Source organism: Pieris napi, chromosome Z (assembly GCF_905475465.1).
Source record: "Pieris napi chromosome Z, ilPieNapi1.2, whole genome shotgun sequence".
Lineage (NCBI taxonomy): Eukaryota > Metazoa > Arthropoda > Insecta > Lepidoptera > Pieridae > Pieris > Pieris napi.
In genome coordinates this window covers 6,054,186-6,075,080 of record NC_062259.1, presented here as the reverse complement: position 1 = coordinate 6,075,080, position 20,895 = coordinate 6,054,186, and the positions used below count along the sequence as shown (strand labels likewise).

Sequence of the window (20,895 nt, the reverse complement as noted above, 5' to 3'; positions counted from 1 at the left end):
AAAAAGATGTTGAAGGGTAATTTACACCCAAACAGTTAAGTATATAAACAAATTTAGAAGGCAAATGGTCCACAATGACTTTATATCGGGATAAAAACGTTTTTGAATTTATCGTTTCATAATGTAATATCATTTCGACGATACATGTTGCGGCAGCGTACCTAGAAATACGTTAGTTCCCCGTGGTAGTTGGAATAGACAAGCCCTCTACTTAACTGCCCCGTGTAGCGTTCGTGTTTAAAATGGAGCAACAGGTACAAAAATAATTATTCTCTTCAGCTCATTTTAATTTAAAAAGGATTATGTTAAATTGTTAGGGTAAAATTCTAAATACATATTTTAAGTAACTTTATACTTAAATGTTTTAACGTGGATTTTTGGTACATTATTTCATTAACATTAAATAGATTTCTTTAAGATTAAATCAGTGTTACACAAAGCTTCTATTGCGTTAATAATAAAATAAGTAAGCTTTTATTCGGATATTTTCAACATTCGTCAATTAAAATATGTAAATGTTTTATTTAAATTGACAACAATTAAAAACATATTTTTGTCTACAAATATACCATTGATTTTAACAATTAAATTATTAGACTTTCACTCGTCTCCTTTAGTATTTTCTTATAACGTGATGATATTGATGTTATCCACAGAAGTTTTTCCTTTATTATTTCTATGCTCTCTTCGGTATCATTCTAAATGTTCTATTCCACTTCTCTTTACTCTTTATAGAGGACTCGCCTTTAGTTTAAGCTTAAAACCCTTTTTCTAATTACAACAATTCTTTAGTTACATCCTTTGAATTTTTAAAGGTTTCTTTAAGAACTCTTTTATGCTAAATACTCTATTTGTTTTGTATTAATTTTTCACTTTTCATAAAAACTACAGTTTTTGCACTTCTTTTGCTCGCCTTTTGTTATTTAAGTTTTCCTTAAAATGTTGCTTGAGAAGAGATCGAAATGATTTTTGGGACGAAGTGTTTAATAAATAAATAACTAAATTTAATTATTTGTGATTTTTTCTATCTGTCAGTTCTAATGGATTGTAGTGGTTAGACAAAACTATAGATATTTTTGGATTCATTTTTAGGCCAACTTCATGACTCTTCTCGGTTGGCTGTAGAAGATAGCCGTTATCTGTAAGATAACCTGATATAGCAAAATCGAGACAAAAAAAGAAAATCAAAAATTTAAGTTTTGTCCTATCTGCATTATAAAAGTCTTTTTGATTCAAAATGTTAATGCCCCGTTTCATCTGCTTGGTTTTTCGGGTAAGATATAATTTGAACATTAATGCGAATTATTATACAAATCAACAATATATATATAACAGCTAATTCGATATCAAAATTAAGTGCCGTTGGTAACAACTAATCGTAGGCTACGGAAATAAATCAATTATTTTATAGCTATTAAGTTATAAATAAGCTACTAAGAATTAAATAAAAAATTATTTTGTTAACCAAGAGGATCAAACATTTATTGGAGTACAATTTTTTTTGTAAGTTTAAATTATATTAACTTTTGAAAACGAATATAGGCGAATAGAATAAATAATATCTAGATTCATGTGAAGCTGGATGGCGACTTGTGTTAAAATAAATTGAACATTGTAACTGGAAATTATATTGTAATAAAATTATCTGTCAATTGCAGTTTTGTGCTCCATAAAAAGTTATTATTAAATTACAATATTGTAAATGGCTACTGTTTCGAACTATTCGGAAGCGGTAAGCTGTTACGTTATAACACTACATATATAAGTATGACAAGTAAATTAATTTTTCATAAGGCATTTAGAACTAAAATTAAAAAAATAAAGAAATAGAAATAATACAGTAAAATTAAAAGAATGACGCATCTTCTGAGGGTGATATGGATGAAATGGGTGTGAGAAAGTATGAATGATTTAGATTTTTTTTATTTAACAGGTGGCAAACGGGCTAGAGGCCCACCTGATTTAAGTGATAGGTACTTTCTGAAATAATTTATACTTGATGAATATGAATTATAATTATTTTCGTCATTGCTATAAACTACTACAATATGATACCATTATTGACTTTTAATTACATTAGCTACATATTTTCAATTAGATTATCAATGCAATGGAGCTAGTTGATTGCATTTTATTAAAACGTAGCTTGGAAAGTTCAAGGGTGAACTGTAATATTTAGCTTGAAACTTTCCTTTCAAAGCTGAAGCGAGACTGAACGGATATGAGTGAAAAGTGATTTTCATCGCCGTGAATCGGCCCAGATAGACATGTATTAATTAACGTTGTAGGTTTCGAGTCCTATAGTTACTACCACAAATAAATTCCGGATCAATTTGGACATGTTAAAAAAATGAATACTGTAGACAGTTTATTACCCAACCCACAGGGAACTTCATGTTTACTTATTTCAAACCGTCGAACGCTATTAAAACCCTGCGGGCTCGTTTTCTGTAATGACTTTAGCGAGCTGCTAAAATCACGTTAATTCATCCAACCGAGAAACGGTTATAAAAAGTTTGAAATCACATCGTTCAATATATGAGGACGCATACATAAATACATTGCGATTTACATAGAGAATAGGATTTTGTGTGTCAAAATAAGTACTCTCTAATGACGTTCTAAACACGTTACTGATTAGTTATTCAGTAGTCACACCAAAACAAAAAGTTTTGCCTGCTATTTCCTAAGTCTGAAAATAAAAGGATTTGTATTGTTAATTCATTGAACGCCATTCTGGTCATATGGGGATTTTTTTAAAGTCATGGAAGGTAGGAGTTCTCTGTTTTAATTGATCTTTAGGATGATAACATCAAAAAGTTGTTACAAAAATCGTACTTAGAGTCGTTCATTGGGAGTTACCGGTAATTTAAGCGACCATATTATATTTCATTAAAAGTTGAAAAGCTATACAACCCTATGCTGGAAACGTTCTTCATATATGTAATTTAAAATATATGAATATAAAATGAATAGAGGACTTAATAGGCTCTTTTTATAATTTTCCGAGTATTTTATTTAGGTTCTGGTTCTTAGTATTGCTGGTTTAACGATATTTTACTTTACGGTAGGAGCATTATAATTCCAAAGAACATAATGAAAATTAAAAGCTTAGAATACTTTTTTACCACTTTTAAATTTATATTGAGGTTGTTAGTAAGGCAAAGGTCAAATATTTGCGTATAAATTAGCTTTTCGTCATACAGGCATTACAGCTTGGGATTTGATTGTATTTTTATTTGATATAATCGAGCGGTGTGACTTAAATGTGATTTTAGATGAACTGTCATATGGATTATGTTTTTTTCATAGAATCGGATAATTTCCATTGATTTAACTCGCACTGTTATTTTTAAGTAAACAATTTAGATGAGGATTCTAATCACCTCACCGCGGTACATTACATTATATTCTCATGCAAATCTACATAAAAACAACACACAAATCGGTCAAGACGTATCGGAGGAATTCGAAAATACCCGTCTGCTCCCTCAAAACCTTGAATATCAGTATTGTTTTTAACAAAGAATTTATTTTTTTCATCAGGAAGCAGCTGAAGATGAGATCCACTTGGATGAAGAGATGGATCGCGTGCTCTGGGGAGGAGGGACCTCCATTAGGAATCTTCAGAAGACCGAACCTATCAGGGATGCCGCTGCCCCGTTGCCGTACTCATCATATCCAAACGTTTCCATAGGTAAGTCTCATAATTTCCTGGCTATTTAAAATTTTAGGTTTTAGTTTGAAGTGAAAAGGATTTTTAAATGAAAGCAAAAGTTTAACAACCTTTCTCATTTAGATGAACATTGAAATCTAAATCAGATAATGTTTTAAATGTTTCTCCCTTATACCTACAGTAGTCTCACTACAGCTCAGATGTCTGCATCTGTTGCCTTGAAAATTGATAGATAGATAGAGAAGTTACTAGCGTATCGTCGATTTACCAACTATTCATATTTTACGCTAGCTGATGAGAAATTAATTAAAATTTCAATTATAAATACAAATAAACTCAATTTTATTTAGTTTGAGTCCATGTTAGTTAAATGTGTCGTACGAAAAGCAAAGAGTATTACTCGTAAGTATAAATATATAAAATTTATACCTAATATGGGAGACAGTTAGAGTACATTTTTAAATCCCTACTTTCATAAGAAGACTTTTATATATTGAATGTTTTATAAAAATATTAACATTCTGATGTTTTCAGAGTATCAACATAGTTCTGAGCTCTCCCCTGGTAGTCCACGCCATTGCAGTACCACCGTCTCTGAGGCTCTAGTAAGTACAACAAGGCATTATAGGATTTCCTCCTACGTGCTTATATTAGAAATTTAATTGCTCAGATGAATTTGAGTCCAATAAGATCGTGGTTATTAGATGGTTGCTTCCTGAGTTTACACCTACACTATTTTTAATCATGTATATGGATTATGGGTATATAACGCTAAAAACTAAATTATTAAAAGTTTAATCTTTAAAAGTTCACATATTGTGGTTTATGTATTTATTACTAGTATTTATTAGACAGTAGAAAGCTCGTATAATATAATTTAAAAAAATCTCTGTGTAATTTAAAATGAGATATTTATTTTATTTAAATAATGGGTGTCCTGTACTTAAGGAATATTCAATAAAAATCTGGCCGAAAAGTGATTTATTGGCGTACGCTACGTAAATTAGATCCGCGTAATAATTAGCGGACCTGACAGACGTTTTTTCACCAAACTCCAGCCGCTTAGGAGAGTTTAATTTCAAAAACACGCACAGAAGATTTTTACATATATAAAAAAAAAGTTTATTTAACTCATCGAGTTTTGAGTAAATAATGTAATAAATAAATATGGCAATTGTTTTATAAATTCGTGTTTAAACATCGTTGTAAACATTTGTCATTATAATAATACATCGACTTAAATCTTACTTTGGCCTACGATGATGTAATGATAATTTGTTTAAAAAGTCAATTATTAATAAAAGTATTGAAAGCTGCAATATGATCTATAGTTAAAATACGTATAAAAATAACATTTTCCCGTTCATTATACTATATTATTTTAATCGACAAAATGCAGCGTCTTCCAAGAATCAGTAATTAGTGATCGAAAGGTATAATTAATTTTCCTTTAGTTCCTTAATCTCTATTATTCTCTCTCTAGAGATTTTGAAAATCAATAAAATTCTTATGACATTATTCTAGCTTTTCTTATCAGTTATACTAAGAGTATTCTTATTTGGTGTATAGTTTTTTAGGTTAATTGACATGTAGTGTAAGTGTATCATGTTACAAATACTATATAAAACTTTATAATATCTTCTGTCTAATGATTGAATTACTTTTTCTAGAGTTACTAATAACTGATTCACCTTGGAGGCGCAGTAACACAAATTACTAAAAGCAATGTTAGAGTGATGTACTTTTAATTATAATTTACTTTATTAGACTATATTTGATATTATGAGCTTAAAAAAACATCTGACATATCTGTTTCATCGATCCTATTTATCCTAGGAAAATATGGTATATCTTCATTATATTAAGGTTTCCGCCGTAAGACAATTTTGAAAACCAGTACGGAAAAAGGCCACACACAACATTTTTATATTTGCTGTTTAAAATTACTTTTAACCTTTGATTAAGTGTTTACTTTCTTCCGATTGTTGTATTTTAGTAGCAGCAAGTTGTATTTACGAAATAGACCTCGTGCGTACGTAATTAACTAGCGCAGCGAAATGTTAATTACGCGTCCTCACACAAACGCAAAGCTGGGTGAAGTAAGTTCGAGTACAAATTCGTTCGGTTTCAGCGCTTCGAAACAATTATGGTTAGGCTGGAAATCAAATTTAGGTCCTCCATGTTATAGCTGTGTTACCAAGCCGCAAAGGCAATTTAGATAGTTATAGAGACGTACAAATTATCGATCGGTTATCCAAGGACATAAAGCCTTTATGTATTTTACCTTTTCAGTACCTGTCTCCAAAGAGAACGCCTTTTTACTCAGCTCACAACTCTCACTGAAATTACTTGTTATCAACCCTAAAACGTGTTTGTGGTGGTTTCTCAGAAGCAGCAACATAAATTCACAGCGTAAACACAGTTTGATAGATATAAGTTATTATTTATCAACTTTTACAACACAATTAAAACAGTGAAATTCGACCGAATCACTTACAAGAACATGGGAGTAAATCTCGTTCTGCATTTGTTTGAAAAAAAAACTATAGACGGTGTTTTTCAGAAACAATAGTTTACATAATATGTTTATTTCGGCTGCTAATAGTTCGCCGGTGTAATAAGTGTATGTATTTTTGTAAACGTCTCGCTGTTCTTTAAATGTAAACCAGTAAAACTACGTGAAATTTAGGAATCCTATTCTATTTTTAAAATTGTACACTTTATTTAAACATCAAAATCACCGCATCTTTACTGAAATTTTTTGTTGTAACTTTTTAAAGTATTCATACTAATAAGGTGTTCTCGTTTATAAGAAACGATTTATACGACTTATTATCTTTATATTACAAACTCCATATAATTTAAGATAAAAAATTATTTATCTCCTTACTCGCACTGTTATGTATATTTTAAATAGATACTTATAATTATTTTATTATTATTATTATATTATTTAATTTAGGATTAATTTTAACCAAGTAGGCCTTAGTCCTTTTAAAGGTCCTTGGCCATGGCATAAACGAAAATATATTAAAAAAACATATATTTTCAGATGTCAGGTGTTCCATCGGATTCCGGCTCAATATACGCAAAGGAATTCGACCGCCACGTTCAGTTTGATAGTGAGGATCTAGAAAGCTCTCTGACAGAAGATTACAAAGAAGAACGACGAATTCAACGACACTAGTAAGTTTTTATGTCACGTAAAAACCCTCTTACTTAAAGACGCCTATGAAAAGGAGACAGCTGCAAGAGACCCTTGACCATTAATGTTGTCGGGCGTTAAGCCCGACCTCCTTCAGCGTGGTACAATGGGTTTTAAGACCTTAAATAGACCGTGATCCCATTCATATTGCGTAGGATCTTCCATCACCCAATTACACGCAGATATATCAGATCTCAGCGTCTAGAACCTTCCGGGCTTACTAATACTTTGCCTCCTGGACTAGAAAAACATTGTCAAAATTATTCATATTTATAAAACAACAATGATACATTGTACAGTAAAATTTATCTCTTAGCCAAAGGAAATGAATGCCTTTAGCCGTCTGTCGTATCCTGTCGGTAACTATGTACGCGCGGAACACAAATGTATCGCGAAAACTGTTCTGTCTAGCGTCCTATATACCGTGCTAGACGTTCAATGTTGTCATAATTACATAACACACATGTATATGGAGGATTTTAAAACCACCGCCATCTATCGACCTAAGTTGTCTAATACGCGTCGCATGTTAGTACGTCTACATTGAATACCATTAATTACGTGTTAAAGTTGGCTAGCATCTTTAAAATTCATCAATACGGAAGCCACTATAGGACAAAAATAGTACTAAGAGCGACTCGTGATATTGGCATTGTCCCGAGTTTGCTCAAATAGTTTCAACTCTAGTTTTTTGTCGTCTAAAAACGCTTAGGAGATGCGGTCGTTTTGCGCCCTTGAAACGAACGCTGATATTTTTAGTGAAATTTTGAAAGATGCCCGTGATGTACACTCGCGCCTCTGAGGTGCAGCATCAACGGTGAGTTACATGACATGATATTCATTTATGTTTTATTATATAGCACTATTTCCATGACTGCGGTGACTAATTTATTGGATGAATCTTGTTCAACACATTAAAGTTCGATTCACCGTTTTCAAACTTTTAAAATCACACTTGTGAAATTTTACATATAGTTATTAATAATAATTTTTGAGTTGATAACTCTAATATGGTGTAATGTTATTCGCTAAATTGCACTATGTTAACTGACCGATGACATCATGAACGAGACCACGCTACGAAACTCAATAAGAAATTGTAGGCTTAAATAAAAGTGCTAATAAGTAATCAATAAATACCTAAGCACCGAATAACTACAATTATAATCCTAAGGTAAATGAATCTATGTCTATACATGAGAAGTTCATAAATGTGGGATTTTCTATATCTTACGACGTTAATTGAACCGATTTCTGTTTGATAGATTACAAATTATATTTGAATAAAATTTCGTATATTTCCATCTTCCATATTGATTAATTTTACAAGAGGATTAAGAAATCATTTTAACTGCAAGATACAATAATCTTTGGAAACCCTTTGTGTAAAGTGGTTATATCTCTCAAACAAATAATTATATCACGATTGATAATAGTAGATTGCGCGCTTCACTGATAATCGAATTGTTACCACGTTCCGGCCACCTACCAGTCGCGGTTGCTGCGTCTGTCCTTGCTCTATGGCAGGTCAAGTTATTACAATGTCTTTGAGTCAATGCTATTAAGCCCTTAATTTCGTAACCTGAGGTAATATAACCTCGATGTTATCAGAATCGATCATTATATATTGAAACAATGAAATTGTATTGACATGAATAAGCCGCCAAAAAGTTGTACAGTTACCTCTCTTGTGTATGATTACTTCATTTAAACTGATGGAATAAAGAGTATGGTGGATATATCACTATTATAATGGTATAGTTTTATTTCATGGTTGAATTGGGTTTATAAAAAAATATTAACAAAGACTGAAAAGTCCCATACCATAGTTGGAGACACATTTTTGATCACAGCTTTTTGATAACTAGTTTAGCGGAGGTTAGTCTTGGAGATTGTCAAAATAAAGATCTTATATAAGGGCTTTTTATTTAAGTAATTGGTTATGTCTCGTTACCTCTAAATATAAAGCTAGAGACATTCTTCATTCTTCGTTTTTAGTTTAGCCCTTTTCCTTCTTAAGCCGAAACTATATTATTACGTAGTACGTACGTAACGTAAATCTAACTGTATTCCTTAACCACTACGAGTGAAGTTGACAGAAGGTGATTATTAATACCAATTGAATATTTTGATCCATTACAGCTTGAGGATTTCGATATCAGCCTTGCGATTCTGTAAGTCACTTGTAGGACTGATTTGAGCGCGACCACCGCTGCGAAAACCGCCGTGAGAGTTCGAAAAGTGAGTTACAGAATCGCTAGGCAGCACTCTTTTAACTAAATTAATATTTTTATAATAATTTATTTATTTTATAATTAATATTTACTTACCCTATCATAAAAAGAGATTGTTTATGAATAAGGGGATTAGTTTTATAATAAGTAATATATATACATTAGATACGAATATCTAATCTTACTTCTTACGTGAAAAAACTATTGTGATATTATATTATTATACGTGTTGCCAAATCAATTCCTAGTCTGAATTTTATATAAGAGTGCAACACACACATTTAAATAAAACTTTTTAATAAGACGCTTCTTCGCCATAAGAAGTTATATTTAAATTCAATAAGAAGTGTTTATGGCACACTTCAAATCGTGCCCCATATGCGTTGAACCCATGCATGACCATATCGTCGGTTAGGCGAGTAGAATATAATATATTTTAGTAAATAATTAGAAGCGTAAACCAAAATCATCACACACTTGAAGCCAAAATAAAGCATTTAGTTTTTCCCACACTCATAAAATGTGATATAACATTCTTGTTTCCGATAATGTCCAAAAAGGTCGACTATACTTATATTGAACTGTCACTTGGATTTAAGAAACCTTAAAGAAACCGAGTTAGTTTTTTACTAATTCAGCGACGCTACCCCAGTATCCCTAATTTTATGTTAGTTATAAGCTCATGTCAGTTGACACCCAGCTTCAAACAAAGTGTAACATATATGTATTTGAACATATCTCCAACAACCGCCACCGCATTTATCTTGCCCAAATAAAATGCGATGAATTTTTATTATCTTAATTCTTAGTTCTATTAATGGATAAATTAGGATTTCATCAAATGGTTTTGTTATTACTTTATTTCCATGAATTGAATAGTCTCTTTGCGTTTTTATTGCATTGTATTAAGGCGACGATTTGCTAATACGTTTATAAATTTATGTACATTTACATAAATGTATAAACGTATTAGCAAGTCGTCGCTTAGAACGTCTATAGTTAGTTTTATTATTGTAAAACATAGTCGACAAGTTATAACCATCTATTGTAAAATATGAAATCAACACGTTTTCTATATAATATACGTTTGCTATATAATAGTATACTCGTAGTACGACGACATGGTCACTGCATCGGTCATCCGCGTTAGTAATCTATCGAGATTCGAGATCACATAGATCTTGTAAAATTATTTACGAAGACGTCACGCAGGCTTTGACACTTTCTAACGTGTCTAACATAAAAACATTTTAATTATAAACATCTTGAAAAACACTGAAAAAATAAATCTTAATAATATTAATAATAGTGAAGTATGTATAGTCAAATTAAAAGGAATTAAAATAGCTGTTTCTAAATTTCTAAAAAACCTTGATTACGATGCAACTGAAAATTTGTTATCTGTTGCCAGTTGAGGTAGACTTTAAATTAAATACGTACCAGCCTCTCACAAAGATTGTCAATACTTGCAGCATGTAAACCTGTAAAATGCAATATTGTGAAGAGGCTATAAACTTTATTATTATTGTTACTCTCAATATTGCATTTGTTTTGCAAAAATTTAGGCCCTATTTGACTAAGAGGAAAGGCCAATTTTTGTATTTTTTATAGAACGAATTTTATGTTGCCGCTAACATAGTAAAGTTAGGGAGTTACAAGTTGTTTAATAAAATAATCTATAATAGAGTGAATTGTCAGAATAATGAACCAACTTAGTTTCACGTGATCGTTACCACGCTTTTATAAGCATTCAATACGCTATTGTCGAAATTGTTTCATTTCTCCATGTTTACAAATAAAATTGTCCATAGAATTGATGTAACTCAGTCCCGTTTGTCGTTCATTGCAGTGATAAAGTAGTATAAATAGTTGTAACAATTGTAAATTCAAACGTAGGCGATCTCCATTTGTTGTCTGACCGTCGTTATGATTAAAAGAATATTTATATGTATGAGAATCATGAAAATGTATGTATCAAGCGTATATTTAGTGAAAGAATAATGATGTTCTTGTTCCCCATGTCTGTTTAGTGAAAAATAATTAAACCGTAGCGGGGAAATGTGGAAAACGTGAGTTTAGGAACGTTTTAATTTTTTTTACTTTTACGTCGTTTCATGTAATTTAAATATTCAATAGAAATAAATAATCATCAAAGCAATATTTATTTTTAATAATAGTATACGATTTATTCTAATATTACCAGCCAGCCTTATTATTAAAGGACAGACGAAAAAATCGTGAACATCATAATAATTTTAACCCGGCTACCGCAGCATAAATCAGTTAGAGGGTTTCTCATTATTTTATAACGAAATTTCATAAGGCATCTGTTTATAGTCGCCACTTACATCCGCATAAGTTCCGCAAGTACTCCTTGCAAGAAGGAGGCAGAGTTGGTGTGTTATTACCGAATCTACCTATCGGAGAAAGGAATGCCCTAGCATCGGCAACAGAAGAAACGTTACCTGAGGCTGATCAAGACGACCTTCGCAGCCACCGCAGTGTTGACCCTAGAGCGTTGCGTCGTCATAAAATTCAACCAAGGGTACTTTTTCTTTATATTTTTTATACGTATTGAAATTTAGAACACACAGTTTTTGCTATTCGTTATATGGAACGAAAAATACCTTATATAGAACGTTAATTGAGCTCGCGCGAATTAACTTCAAAAGATAGGAAACTTATTGAATGCCAGCACATCGCAAAACATAGCGTATTTATGTAAAATTGTAACCTGATATCTCAGGATATAAGATGACTTTTCCAAAAATTCTATTAGTTATTCATAGTGAATTGATTCTTTCGATATACCATAGAAAATAAATTATAAATTAAAGTAATTTTTAACCCTTATCGTTACAAAAATGTTGACTTTATAGTTGTTTAAAATGTAAATTCAGTTAAATTCATTGTTTTAGGGTTCAACAGTCCACGTCAGCAGAAAAGATGGCGGAGACAAGACCATGCAAAGTTTATTTACAGACACCATCAACAAGAAATTATTGGACCACAGTCCTCATTCGGTAAGGCATCCGTAGAGTTTACTAGTAATAATCTAAATTTATGTGCGATATAAAAAAAATTGATATCAACTGGTAGCGATATTGATAAAAAATCCAAATCACGAGATAGAGGTTTTATAAATGTTTCCTAAGGAAGTAATTTGGCAGTAACACTCGATATGTCTGTCACGAAGGTCTTCGTTCAACTCGATGAGTTGTTGGCTAATGAAGATGGTGACTCGGAGTGGAAAGAAACTGCCCGTTGGATCAAGTATGAAGAGGATTTGGAAGAGGGGTCAGCTCGTTGGGGTAAACCTCACGTTGCCTCTCTTTCTTTCCATTCTTTATTGAACCTGAGGCGTTGTTTGGAGACCGGAGTTGTGCTTCTTGACCTTGAAGAAAAGGATCTACCTGGTGTTGCTTACAGGTATCAATAGACTATAATTATAATTACATAATTTATCGCAGACAGCTGTTCGAAAACATCGGACTTAAGTTTTATTACTGGGATTATTAAGATTTAATAGGAAAGAAAAGAGCGATAATCCCAGAAGAACAGTTAAGACGCTGGCGATACATTTGCTATTGTTGGTGAACATAAAAAATACTAAATAAAAATAAAATATAATAATCCAATAAAATATTTTTTGCATTAAAATAATTATAGGTAGAAGTATTCCATATCTTTGTAGATCTTTATCAGGTCTTACAACATTAAATACTTTAGTAATAATCAAATAAATATTTCACCTAAATACGCCATACCGAATGGTTCCACTGCTTCCCTCAAAGGCCGGCAACGCATCCACTAAAATAGGTATCAATGGGCTGCGATGACTGTAGGCTCGTTAGCCTCTATCTTATAAAAACAATATTATATACGCGCGAATCACTACGTCGAAATCTGATCAGTGTTTGACATGACATTTAAGATATTCTTCATATTGGTAACATGAAAACCATCTCAAAAAATTTTAAACAAATATAATTACAGAGAGACCACCTGCAACTAAGCGGCCAGTAAAATCCCTTTAAAAAATTTAATAAATCCGTCTTACCACAGTCAATCACTTATTACATTTTCATTTACAATTCAATTAGAAGTGAATTATTCGAAATACATGTTATCGTGACTAGAAGGTAAGGGCTTCTAACATGCAATTTCTATCACGCTCCTTTTGATATGTAATTCGAAAAATAAGTTGTTTCAGTTGTAGAAGCTTTTTACTATATCTAATATATAGTCAAAAGTAATTTGGAAGATTTTCAATATGAGGTCCATAGAGCTTTACTCAGGCTAGATTCACTAACTCGCATTATAATTAGGTTTCGTTTAATGCATGCTTTTGTGTAATAATTACAATCAATACACTTAATACATTGTTAATCAGGTAGGGACACATTTAAATCTGTTCTTTTGAAATATTACAGGGTGGTCGAGCGCATGTTCTCGGATGGATTGATAGCAGAGGATGATAAGGCCGTGGTGCTGCGGTCGCTTCTTTTACGTCACAAACATGTCCATGACGAGAAGTTCCGATTTTCTATAAGTGGCCGAAAACAGTCCTCCTACACAAGTTTACAGGTACTTAAGAAATTCAATACGCAATACACAAAACGTAAAATACGTCATCAATTTTCTATAAAAAATTAAATATTTTATCGTAATTTTGCACAAGATAAGATCATCGTAACAGCAATTGTTTAAGCTAAGAGGAATGTATGTGTAAAAAAATATTGTTTTGAATTATCAACTTGTCATGGCTAGTTATCTAAGATTAAGGTGACACGATATGCATGAATTATGGAACGAACATATCAAGGATTGTATGACTGGGCGTTTTTTAAATCTGGTTTTCGTCTTTCTGCTTAGACTTTAGGATTCCAAGTTTTAATGAACTTGACGGGATGGTTTAATATGATAATTTGCGCATACGCAGTCGCTGTGGTTAGAAGATCAGGGTCCACCTGGGCCGGGTGGACGAATTCGCTGTTCAATTTGCTCCACCACCGGGTCCTGCCGAAGACACAGCACTCATCTTATCGTACGGAATACTCCTGTGCGCGTGACCCTTACCTATTTCACACCCATATCTTCGAGTAGCAGTGTCTTAGTTTCATTGTCATATTCAACATATTGGTATCCCCTTTGATTTCAAACATGGCAGTCGTTCTTTGACTAATTCAAACCATTTGAGGAACACAACCGGAAATATGATTATAATACTTTACTCTGGAAATAATTGGCGTTATTACAATAAGTCTAGGTTGTTTAGTCAAGGCACGACGACCTGAGTGCTAACATACCTATATGTTGATTTATTGCTTCCATTACATTATAGTTCTCACGGTTAACAATTATCATGTACACCATGAGATATATCTAGCAAATGGCAATCCCAGTGTGAAACATGATGTATAATATTAATGATCTTTCATCTATCACGTAGCCGCTTCTGAACAGCTTTTCAAAGTCTTGTTACTATTTTGTTAGTTTGCACGACGTATATATAGTTATTTATATTATATATGTATAGATTGCTAGAAATAAATGTGAAGATGTCCCAACTTTTTTAAGAAGAAATCATAAAGGCTAAAATTAATCAAGTAAAAATACGCAGTTACACTTCGTGTTTTCTTTAATTTAGTAAGATAATGAGTAAAAAATGTGAAAATTCATACAAGCAGTAATATCTTATTACTACAATTAATAAAAACAATTCATTAATTATATTTACAGAACTTGTCAGACTTCAAACGTCGGCAGAGTACGCATATGATTATAGGAGATCGATTGGACACACGTAAAAAATCGTCAGCAGCTGGTTTAGATACACGTGAAGTTGAATATCTAGCAGCTGCCGCAGTAGATTCTCAGGATAAATTAAGACGACCCCATAATGATTCTATTATGAAAAGAATCCCCGACGATGCTGAAGCTACTACGGTTCTGGTTGGAGCGGTCGGGTTCCTTGAGCAACCTACCATTGCCTTTATACGACTGGCTCATGGCATCCTAATGCCTTCCATTACGGAAGTTCCTATTCCAGTGCGATTCATGTTCATTCTTCTTGGACCAACAACTGCGCAACTTGATTACCATGAAGTTGGTCGATCGATTTCAACACTTATGTCTAATCCAACTTTTCATTCGATTGCATATAAAGCTGAAGACCGACACGAGCTTCTATCGGCTATAAATGAGTTCTTGGATGATTCAATTGTTTTACCACCGGGTGATTGGGAGCGACAAGCTCTGTTGCCTTTCGAAGAACTTCGAGCTAAAAGTGAAATGATTCGTCGCCGTAAACGCGATGCAATAGAAAAGAAACGTGCTGCAACTACGACAACGGACGAAGCTTCTCCTATTGAGGAGAAGAAAGCATTATTAATTGCTGAAAGTGGTGGGCCGCCAGATAAAGAACCTGATGATCCACTATCTAAAACGGGACGTTTGTTTGGAGGTAAGTTTATTTACAAAGTACTTATTCAAAAAGGTTTTACTGAAAGTTATAACAATTACCATTCTATACAAGAGCAGCACTGGTCAAATATTTTTGTTTATTTATTTATAGTTAAAACTTGCTTGTTGTTACAAAGCATTAAAGTTAAAAATCGGAAAGATCAAAAAGCCTGCTTAAAGTAAATCATGATTAATAGAACAGGCGCAGGTCTCTGCCCAGTGTAACGCGACTTTATTATCATTGAAGTATCTTACATTAAGTGCATATCATTATAATACATCTTGACTATAAACAAAAAACAATCTAACTATAGTGTAGTCATTGATGCATTTATAATTGATTCAACTTTTTCATCATCAGGAGTTATACGAGATATGAAGCGACGTTATCCGCATTATGTTTCGGATTTCCGAGATGCCCTAAATGGCCAGTGTGCAGCAGGGGCTATATTTATGTATTTTGCTGCACTCTCATCGGCCATCACCTTTGGAGGACTACTAGCAGAAAAGACGTATAACACTATAGGAATCTCGGAAACTTTGGTACGTGACCTTGGTTTTATCAATGGTCTAGTATAAAACCACAATTATATAATATTGTATATTAAATGATTATTGTAAAGATAAGGCTATATATCTATAAATTATATCTTTGGATAAGAAATTGCGGACTTAGCTATTTATTTATCAGTAACGATTTATCACATTGCTCATGTATCAATGAGATTTTTTTTTCATTACATATAATGTGAAACGCAAATATAGATATTGTAATGTATTTACACAATTAGAACATGTTCTTTTACCTATTTTAATTTCTCATAGCGAAACGACGATTCACATCGCACAGTGTAAAGCTATAGTAGTTTTTTGGGTATGAATAAAACAAATGGATATCAAATTATAATGTACATTTATTTTGCCATGTGTCCCGATTATCAGATTTCTACCTCCAGACTATAATATAATATACATAGAACATTTTATACTTGCCTGTATAAATACAAAAAATTATTTCAAAATTTGCTGACTAGTTCAGTGCATACAAGAACATATTAAATGATGTATATGTTATAGGTTTTTACATCGGTTGGAGGCGTATTCTTTGCATTGGTTGCTGGCCAACCAATGATGATCACAGGTGCCACAGGTCCACTCTTACTCCTGGATGAATCCCTTTCGAACTTCTGTCACTCGTACGGTTTTGACTTTCTTGCAGCGCGGATGTACTGTGGTTTATGGATGATCGTAATAGCTCTGCTCGTGGCATCTCTAGAGGGAAGTGTAACTGTCAAGAAAATTACTAGGCGAGTTTTAACTTTTTACAGTACATATATTATCTTATCTCATATCGTTTGAAGTAAAAAATATAATTGATGACATGATACGTAAATATGCTATTTCTCAAAAACATCAATGCGATAAATCGATAAAATAAAGGTCAAAGGTCAATTTTACGCTCACCAAGGAGTTTCCGTGGTATCCTCGCAGACTCGTGTATATAGCGCGATAATTATTTAGTCTATTTCAGACTATACAATATACCATAGATAGCATGCGTTTTACTATTATTTTTACATTGATTACGTTTAATTCCAATTTATAAGATTTAGCCTATGAAGGTGTTTATAACTAGGTAGCAATAACAATCTCCTGTTTTAATGACTGCCATTGTGCAGCAATATAAAATACTAGGTATTATATTCGATTGTTTTTATTTATTTATGTTCAACGTAACATGAATAAATTTAAAAACCGATTGCAAAAATTCACAATGGTAAATGTTATAGTCTATATAAGGAAAAATATATGTCTAGTAGTGCGAAGCGGGGTTAGCCCACAAGTATTTCATAATAAAACAATCGCGCTTATAATGGTCTAAAGAAAGATTTCTTTACATTTCTGATATTCCCAACTGCACATTATATAAATAAGATTCCAATAAAATGATAAATAAGCTTCCAATAAAACATTATAGCTGTTGATTGTACTTGAGTGTATTGCGCTCTTTCAATGAATAATTATCAATAAGTGCCACTTATGGCTCGTGCTACAATGATAAAAAATTATTTACAGGTTCACGGAAGATATTTTTGCGTTCCTCATTTCTATGATATTTATATCAGAACCGATTACAAATATTATTAACTTGTATCGAATGCATCCACTTGGATACGATTATTGCCAGAAAGAAAATATAACGATTACTCCACCAATTATTAATTCTACATTATCAGGTACGTCATAACTAGATTTGATTAGTTTTAAAGGGGATTTCCGATACATATATTAATTGTTTTATTAGATGATTCATTTTGAGTACAGCCCTGCGATTCTGTAACTCACTTTTCGAACTCACACAGCGGTTTTCGCATCGGCGGTCTCTCTCAAATCAGTCGTGAAGCAGTCATTTTATGATTTGGCATTCTGATAAACAATAAAGTACAAGCTCCCACCTTTTCAGAATGCCAAATCATAAAATGACTGCTTCACGACTGATTTGAGAGCGACCGCCGATGCGAAAACCGCTGTGTGAGTTGTGAAGTGAGTTACAGAATCGCAGGGCTGTAACTTTATTTCTTTATTGTAAAACTCATGACAAAGTAAAATTGTATTAAAGTTTTTTACGATTTAGTATTCTCTTTAATGTCAAATATTTCAATCGAGTTAAAATTACAGAAAAGTTAGGTAAAAATAAATTACATGAAATCGCTTTGAATTTAAGTTACACAAAGATAAAACTTACATATTGGATATAAAATTCCTTGAATCACCTCCATTTCCAATTGTAAAAAGATATCACAAGACAAGCTAATCAAAAAGTGTTTATTTTAGTAATTACTAAATGTTCTGTATATGTATACATGTGTTTTATTATAGATGGTTCAACAAATTTCACGATGCCATTACCTCCACCAAAGCACATTATATCACCGCAACCAAACACAGCGCTCTTCTGCACTATTTTGACTCTTTCGACATTTATAATCGCTTACTACCTTCGCATATTCCGGAACGGTAAATTTTTGGGTCGTAGTGTAAGTATCTTCTACTCGCATAGAATTAATCTGATATTAAATACAAGTATTCCACCTGGAACGACGTTAAATCTAATGATACGAGTATGGCAGTAGAATCGTCTTGAATGTTTTACTATAATTTTTCTCTTTAAGATTCAGATTTTTGAGCCCTTTTGTTAAAGACTGACTCAGTAATGTCTAATAATTTTTCAGGCACGTCGTGCGCTTGGAGATTTCGGGGTCCCAATCGCTATTATTATTATGGTGGGTGTGTCTGCAATTGTACCTGTCTGGACAGAAAACTTGAAGGTCCCCGACGGATTGAGTCCTACAGCTGATCGTTCTTGGCTTGTACCACTTAACCCAGGTCTAGAAACCATTCCCTTTTGGGCAATAGGAGCCATGGTTTTACCAGCACTTATGGTTTACATCATCGTATTCATGGAAACGCATATTGCGGAGTAAGACAAAATTTATATTATTCTTATTAAATATGAGTACTCATAATTTAAGTTTTTGTGTGTCAAGCATTATTATCATATTTGCGATTGTTGCACTAACTTTTTGCCATACAAATGCAACTAAATCATCTCTAAACGTAATCTTGCTAGACACACTGCTGTGCATTAGTTTAATTTCTCTGCGAATTTACATTGATGCGAATGCTTTTGTATTTATTACAAAATGTATGTACTTTTTTCATACAATAATGAATTTGTAATAGGTTGATTATTGATAAACCTGAGCGCCGTTTGAAGAAAGGCAGCGGTTTCCACATGGACATAGTTGTTATGTCGTTGGTCAATGCAGTTTGTGGAATGTTCGGAGCACCGTGGCAGTGCGTAGCTACAGTGCGATCTGTCAGCCACGTTTCAGCCTTAACAGTGATGTCCACAACCCATGCACCCGGTGATAAGCCACATATTGTTGAAGTTAAAGGTAACTTTTCACATTTTCTTACTCTCTATTCTTACAGTTACCTTATTAAGGCAATAGCAAACTTACCAAAACAAAACTAGAAAACTGATATAAAAAGCATTTTTACAACAAACTATGAATAATGCTTGTAAATTCACTAAGTTTGTACGCGCTCGCGACACTACTAGCAATTGCGACCGCTTTCCACGAGTGTGGCTTTTTGGCACGCAGTCCCAGTCTCTCCAACATTTCTGATTACACATCATGTACCCTCTGTTTAAGTACCTTAAAAAAACTAAAGTGTGATAGCACGCAATTCTAACCTCTTATCTGGTCGTACCCTACCATACCCAAGACAGACAAAGTTGTTAAAATGTAAACATAACTAGGTAAAATGGGTAAACTCCATATAACTTCATGTAAATTTATACAAGGTATAAAATCTTTTACATTTTCAACAATTACATGCTTTTGGTTTCTCTAATATTCCATTTTTTTAACAAACGTTATGAATGTTAGTAAAAAATTGAATGCTTCTAAATTTACAGCCAGTTCCCAAATCAAGGACGTAGAAGTGACGAGAAGAACTGACAATAACCTTTCTGTCCCTCAGCTCTATGTCACTCTGTTACATCGAATTTTAACCATTTTACACTCCATAATTTTTCAGAACAACGTTTGACCGGTCTGTTAGTAGCAATAATGGTGGGAGTGTCTGTGCTTGCCTCGGGTTGGCTACGTCTCGTACCAATGGCAGTGCTATTCGGAGTTTTCTTATACATGGGTATATCGGCTTTAGGTGGAATTCAATTTTGGGAAAGAGCCATTTTACTTCTAAAACCAGTTAAACATCACCCGCAAGTGCCCTACGTTAGACGAGTGAGTAATTTTTCGTTATAAATTAATTTTTAAATAACCCACATGTATTGCGAGCTTGTCTTAGTAAACTTGACGATAAAAGAAAAAAAAAGATGATAATGAAATTGACGTTGACTTGGTAAATATTGTTTTAGTCGTTATAATGTTGGTGCGAATTTTATAATGATGGCTTTTTAAAATCGACTGTATTATGTTCTAGTGGATTGAGATATTAAGTAACTTATGTTGATTTACAGGTACCGACTATGAAAATGCATCTCTTTACTTGTATCCAAATTATGGGTATCTGTGTTCTTTATGCTGTGAAATCATCGAGGATTTCTTTGGCTCTGCCATTTTTCATAGTACTTATGATTCCATTGAGAATGACATTGGTTTACCTCTTCACACCTCTGCAATTACGAGCGGTATGAATAAATGAAAGCATATAATATAAGAACTTTAAATAATTAATTAGTCAAATTCGAGATTCAATTATATTCGCTTGCATATGAAAGG

General features: G+C 32.8%; 1 protein-coding gene across 6 annotated transcripts in view; it reads left to right on the top strand.

The window, feature by feature from the left end:
• Positions 1-20,895, top strand: part of LOC125062602 (anion exchange protein 2) — a 40,791-nt gene that overhangs the window by 16,712 nt on the left and 3,184 nt on the right. For 2 of the 6 annotated variants that reach the window (XM_047668631.1, XM_047668632.1), the window contains exons 2-18: positions 3,547-3,697; positions 4,211-4,281; positions 6,729-6,862; positions 11,453-11,660; positions 12,034-12,138; positions 12,312-12,544; positions 13,549-13,702; positions 14,058-14,177; positions 14,858-15,581; positions 15,942-16,123; positions 16,658-16,887; positions 17,657-17,817; positions 18,461-18,618; positions 18,814-19,061; positions 19,325-19,539; positions 20,189-20,397; positions 20,634-20,804. In XM_047668631.1, the coding sequence (XP_047524587.1) occupies positions 3,547-3,697; positions 4,211-4,281; positions 6,729-6,862; positions 11,453-11,660; positions 12,034-12,138; positions 12,312-12,544; positions 13,549-13,702; positions 14,058-14,177; positions 14,858-15,581; positions 15,942-16,123; positions 16,658-16,887; positions 17,657-17,817; positions 18,461-18,618; positions 18,814-19,061; positions 19,325-19,539; positions 20,189-20,397; positions 20,634-20,804 (3,474 nt within the window). Of the gene's footprint in view, positions 1-3,546; positions 3,698-4,210; positions 4,282-6,728; positions 6,863-7,005; positions 7,699-11,452; positions 11,661-12,033; positions 12,139-12,311; positions 12,545-13,548; positions 13,703-14,057; positions 14,178-14,857; positions 15,582-15,941; positions 16,124-16,657; positions 16,888-17,656; positions 17,818-18,460; positions 18,619-18,813; positions 19,062-19,324; positions 19,540-20,188; positions 20,398-20,633; positions 20,805-20,895 lie in introns of those variants that run through there. The other 4 variants (XM_047668633.1, XM_047668634.1, XM_047668635.1 and 1 more) reach the window with 3 other exon arrangements.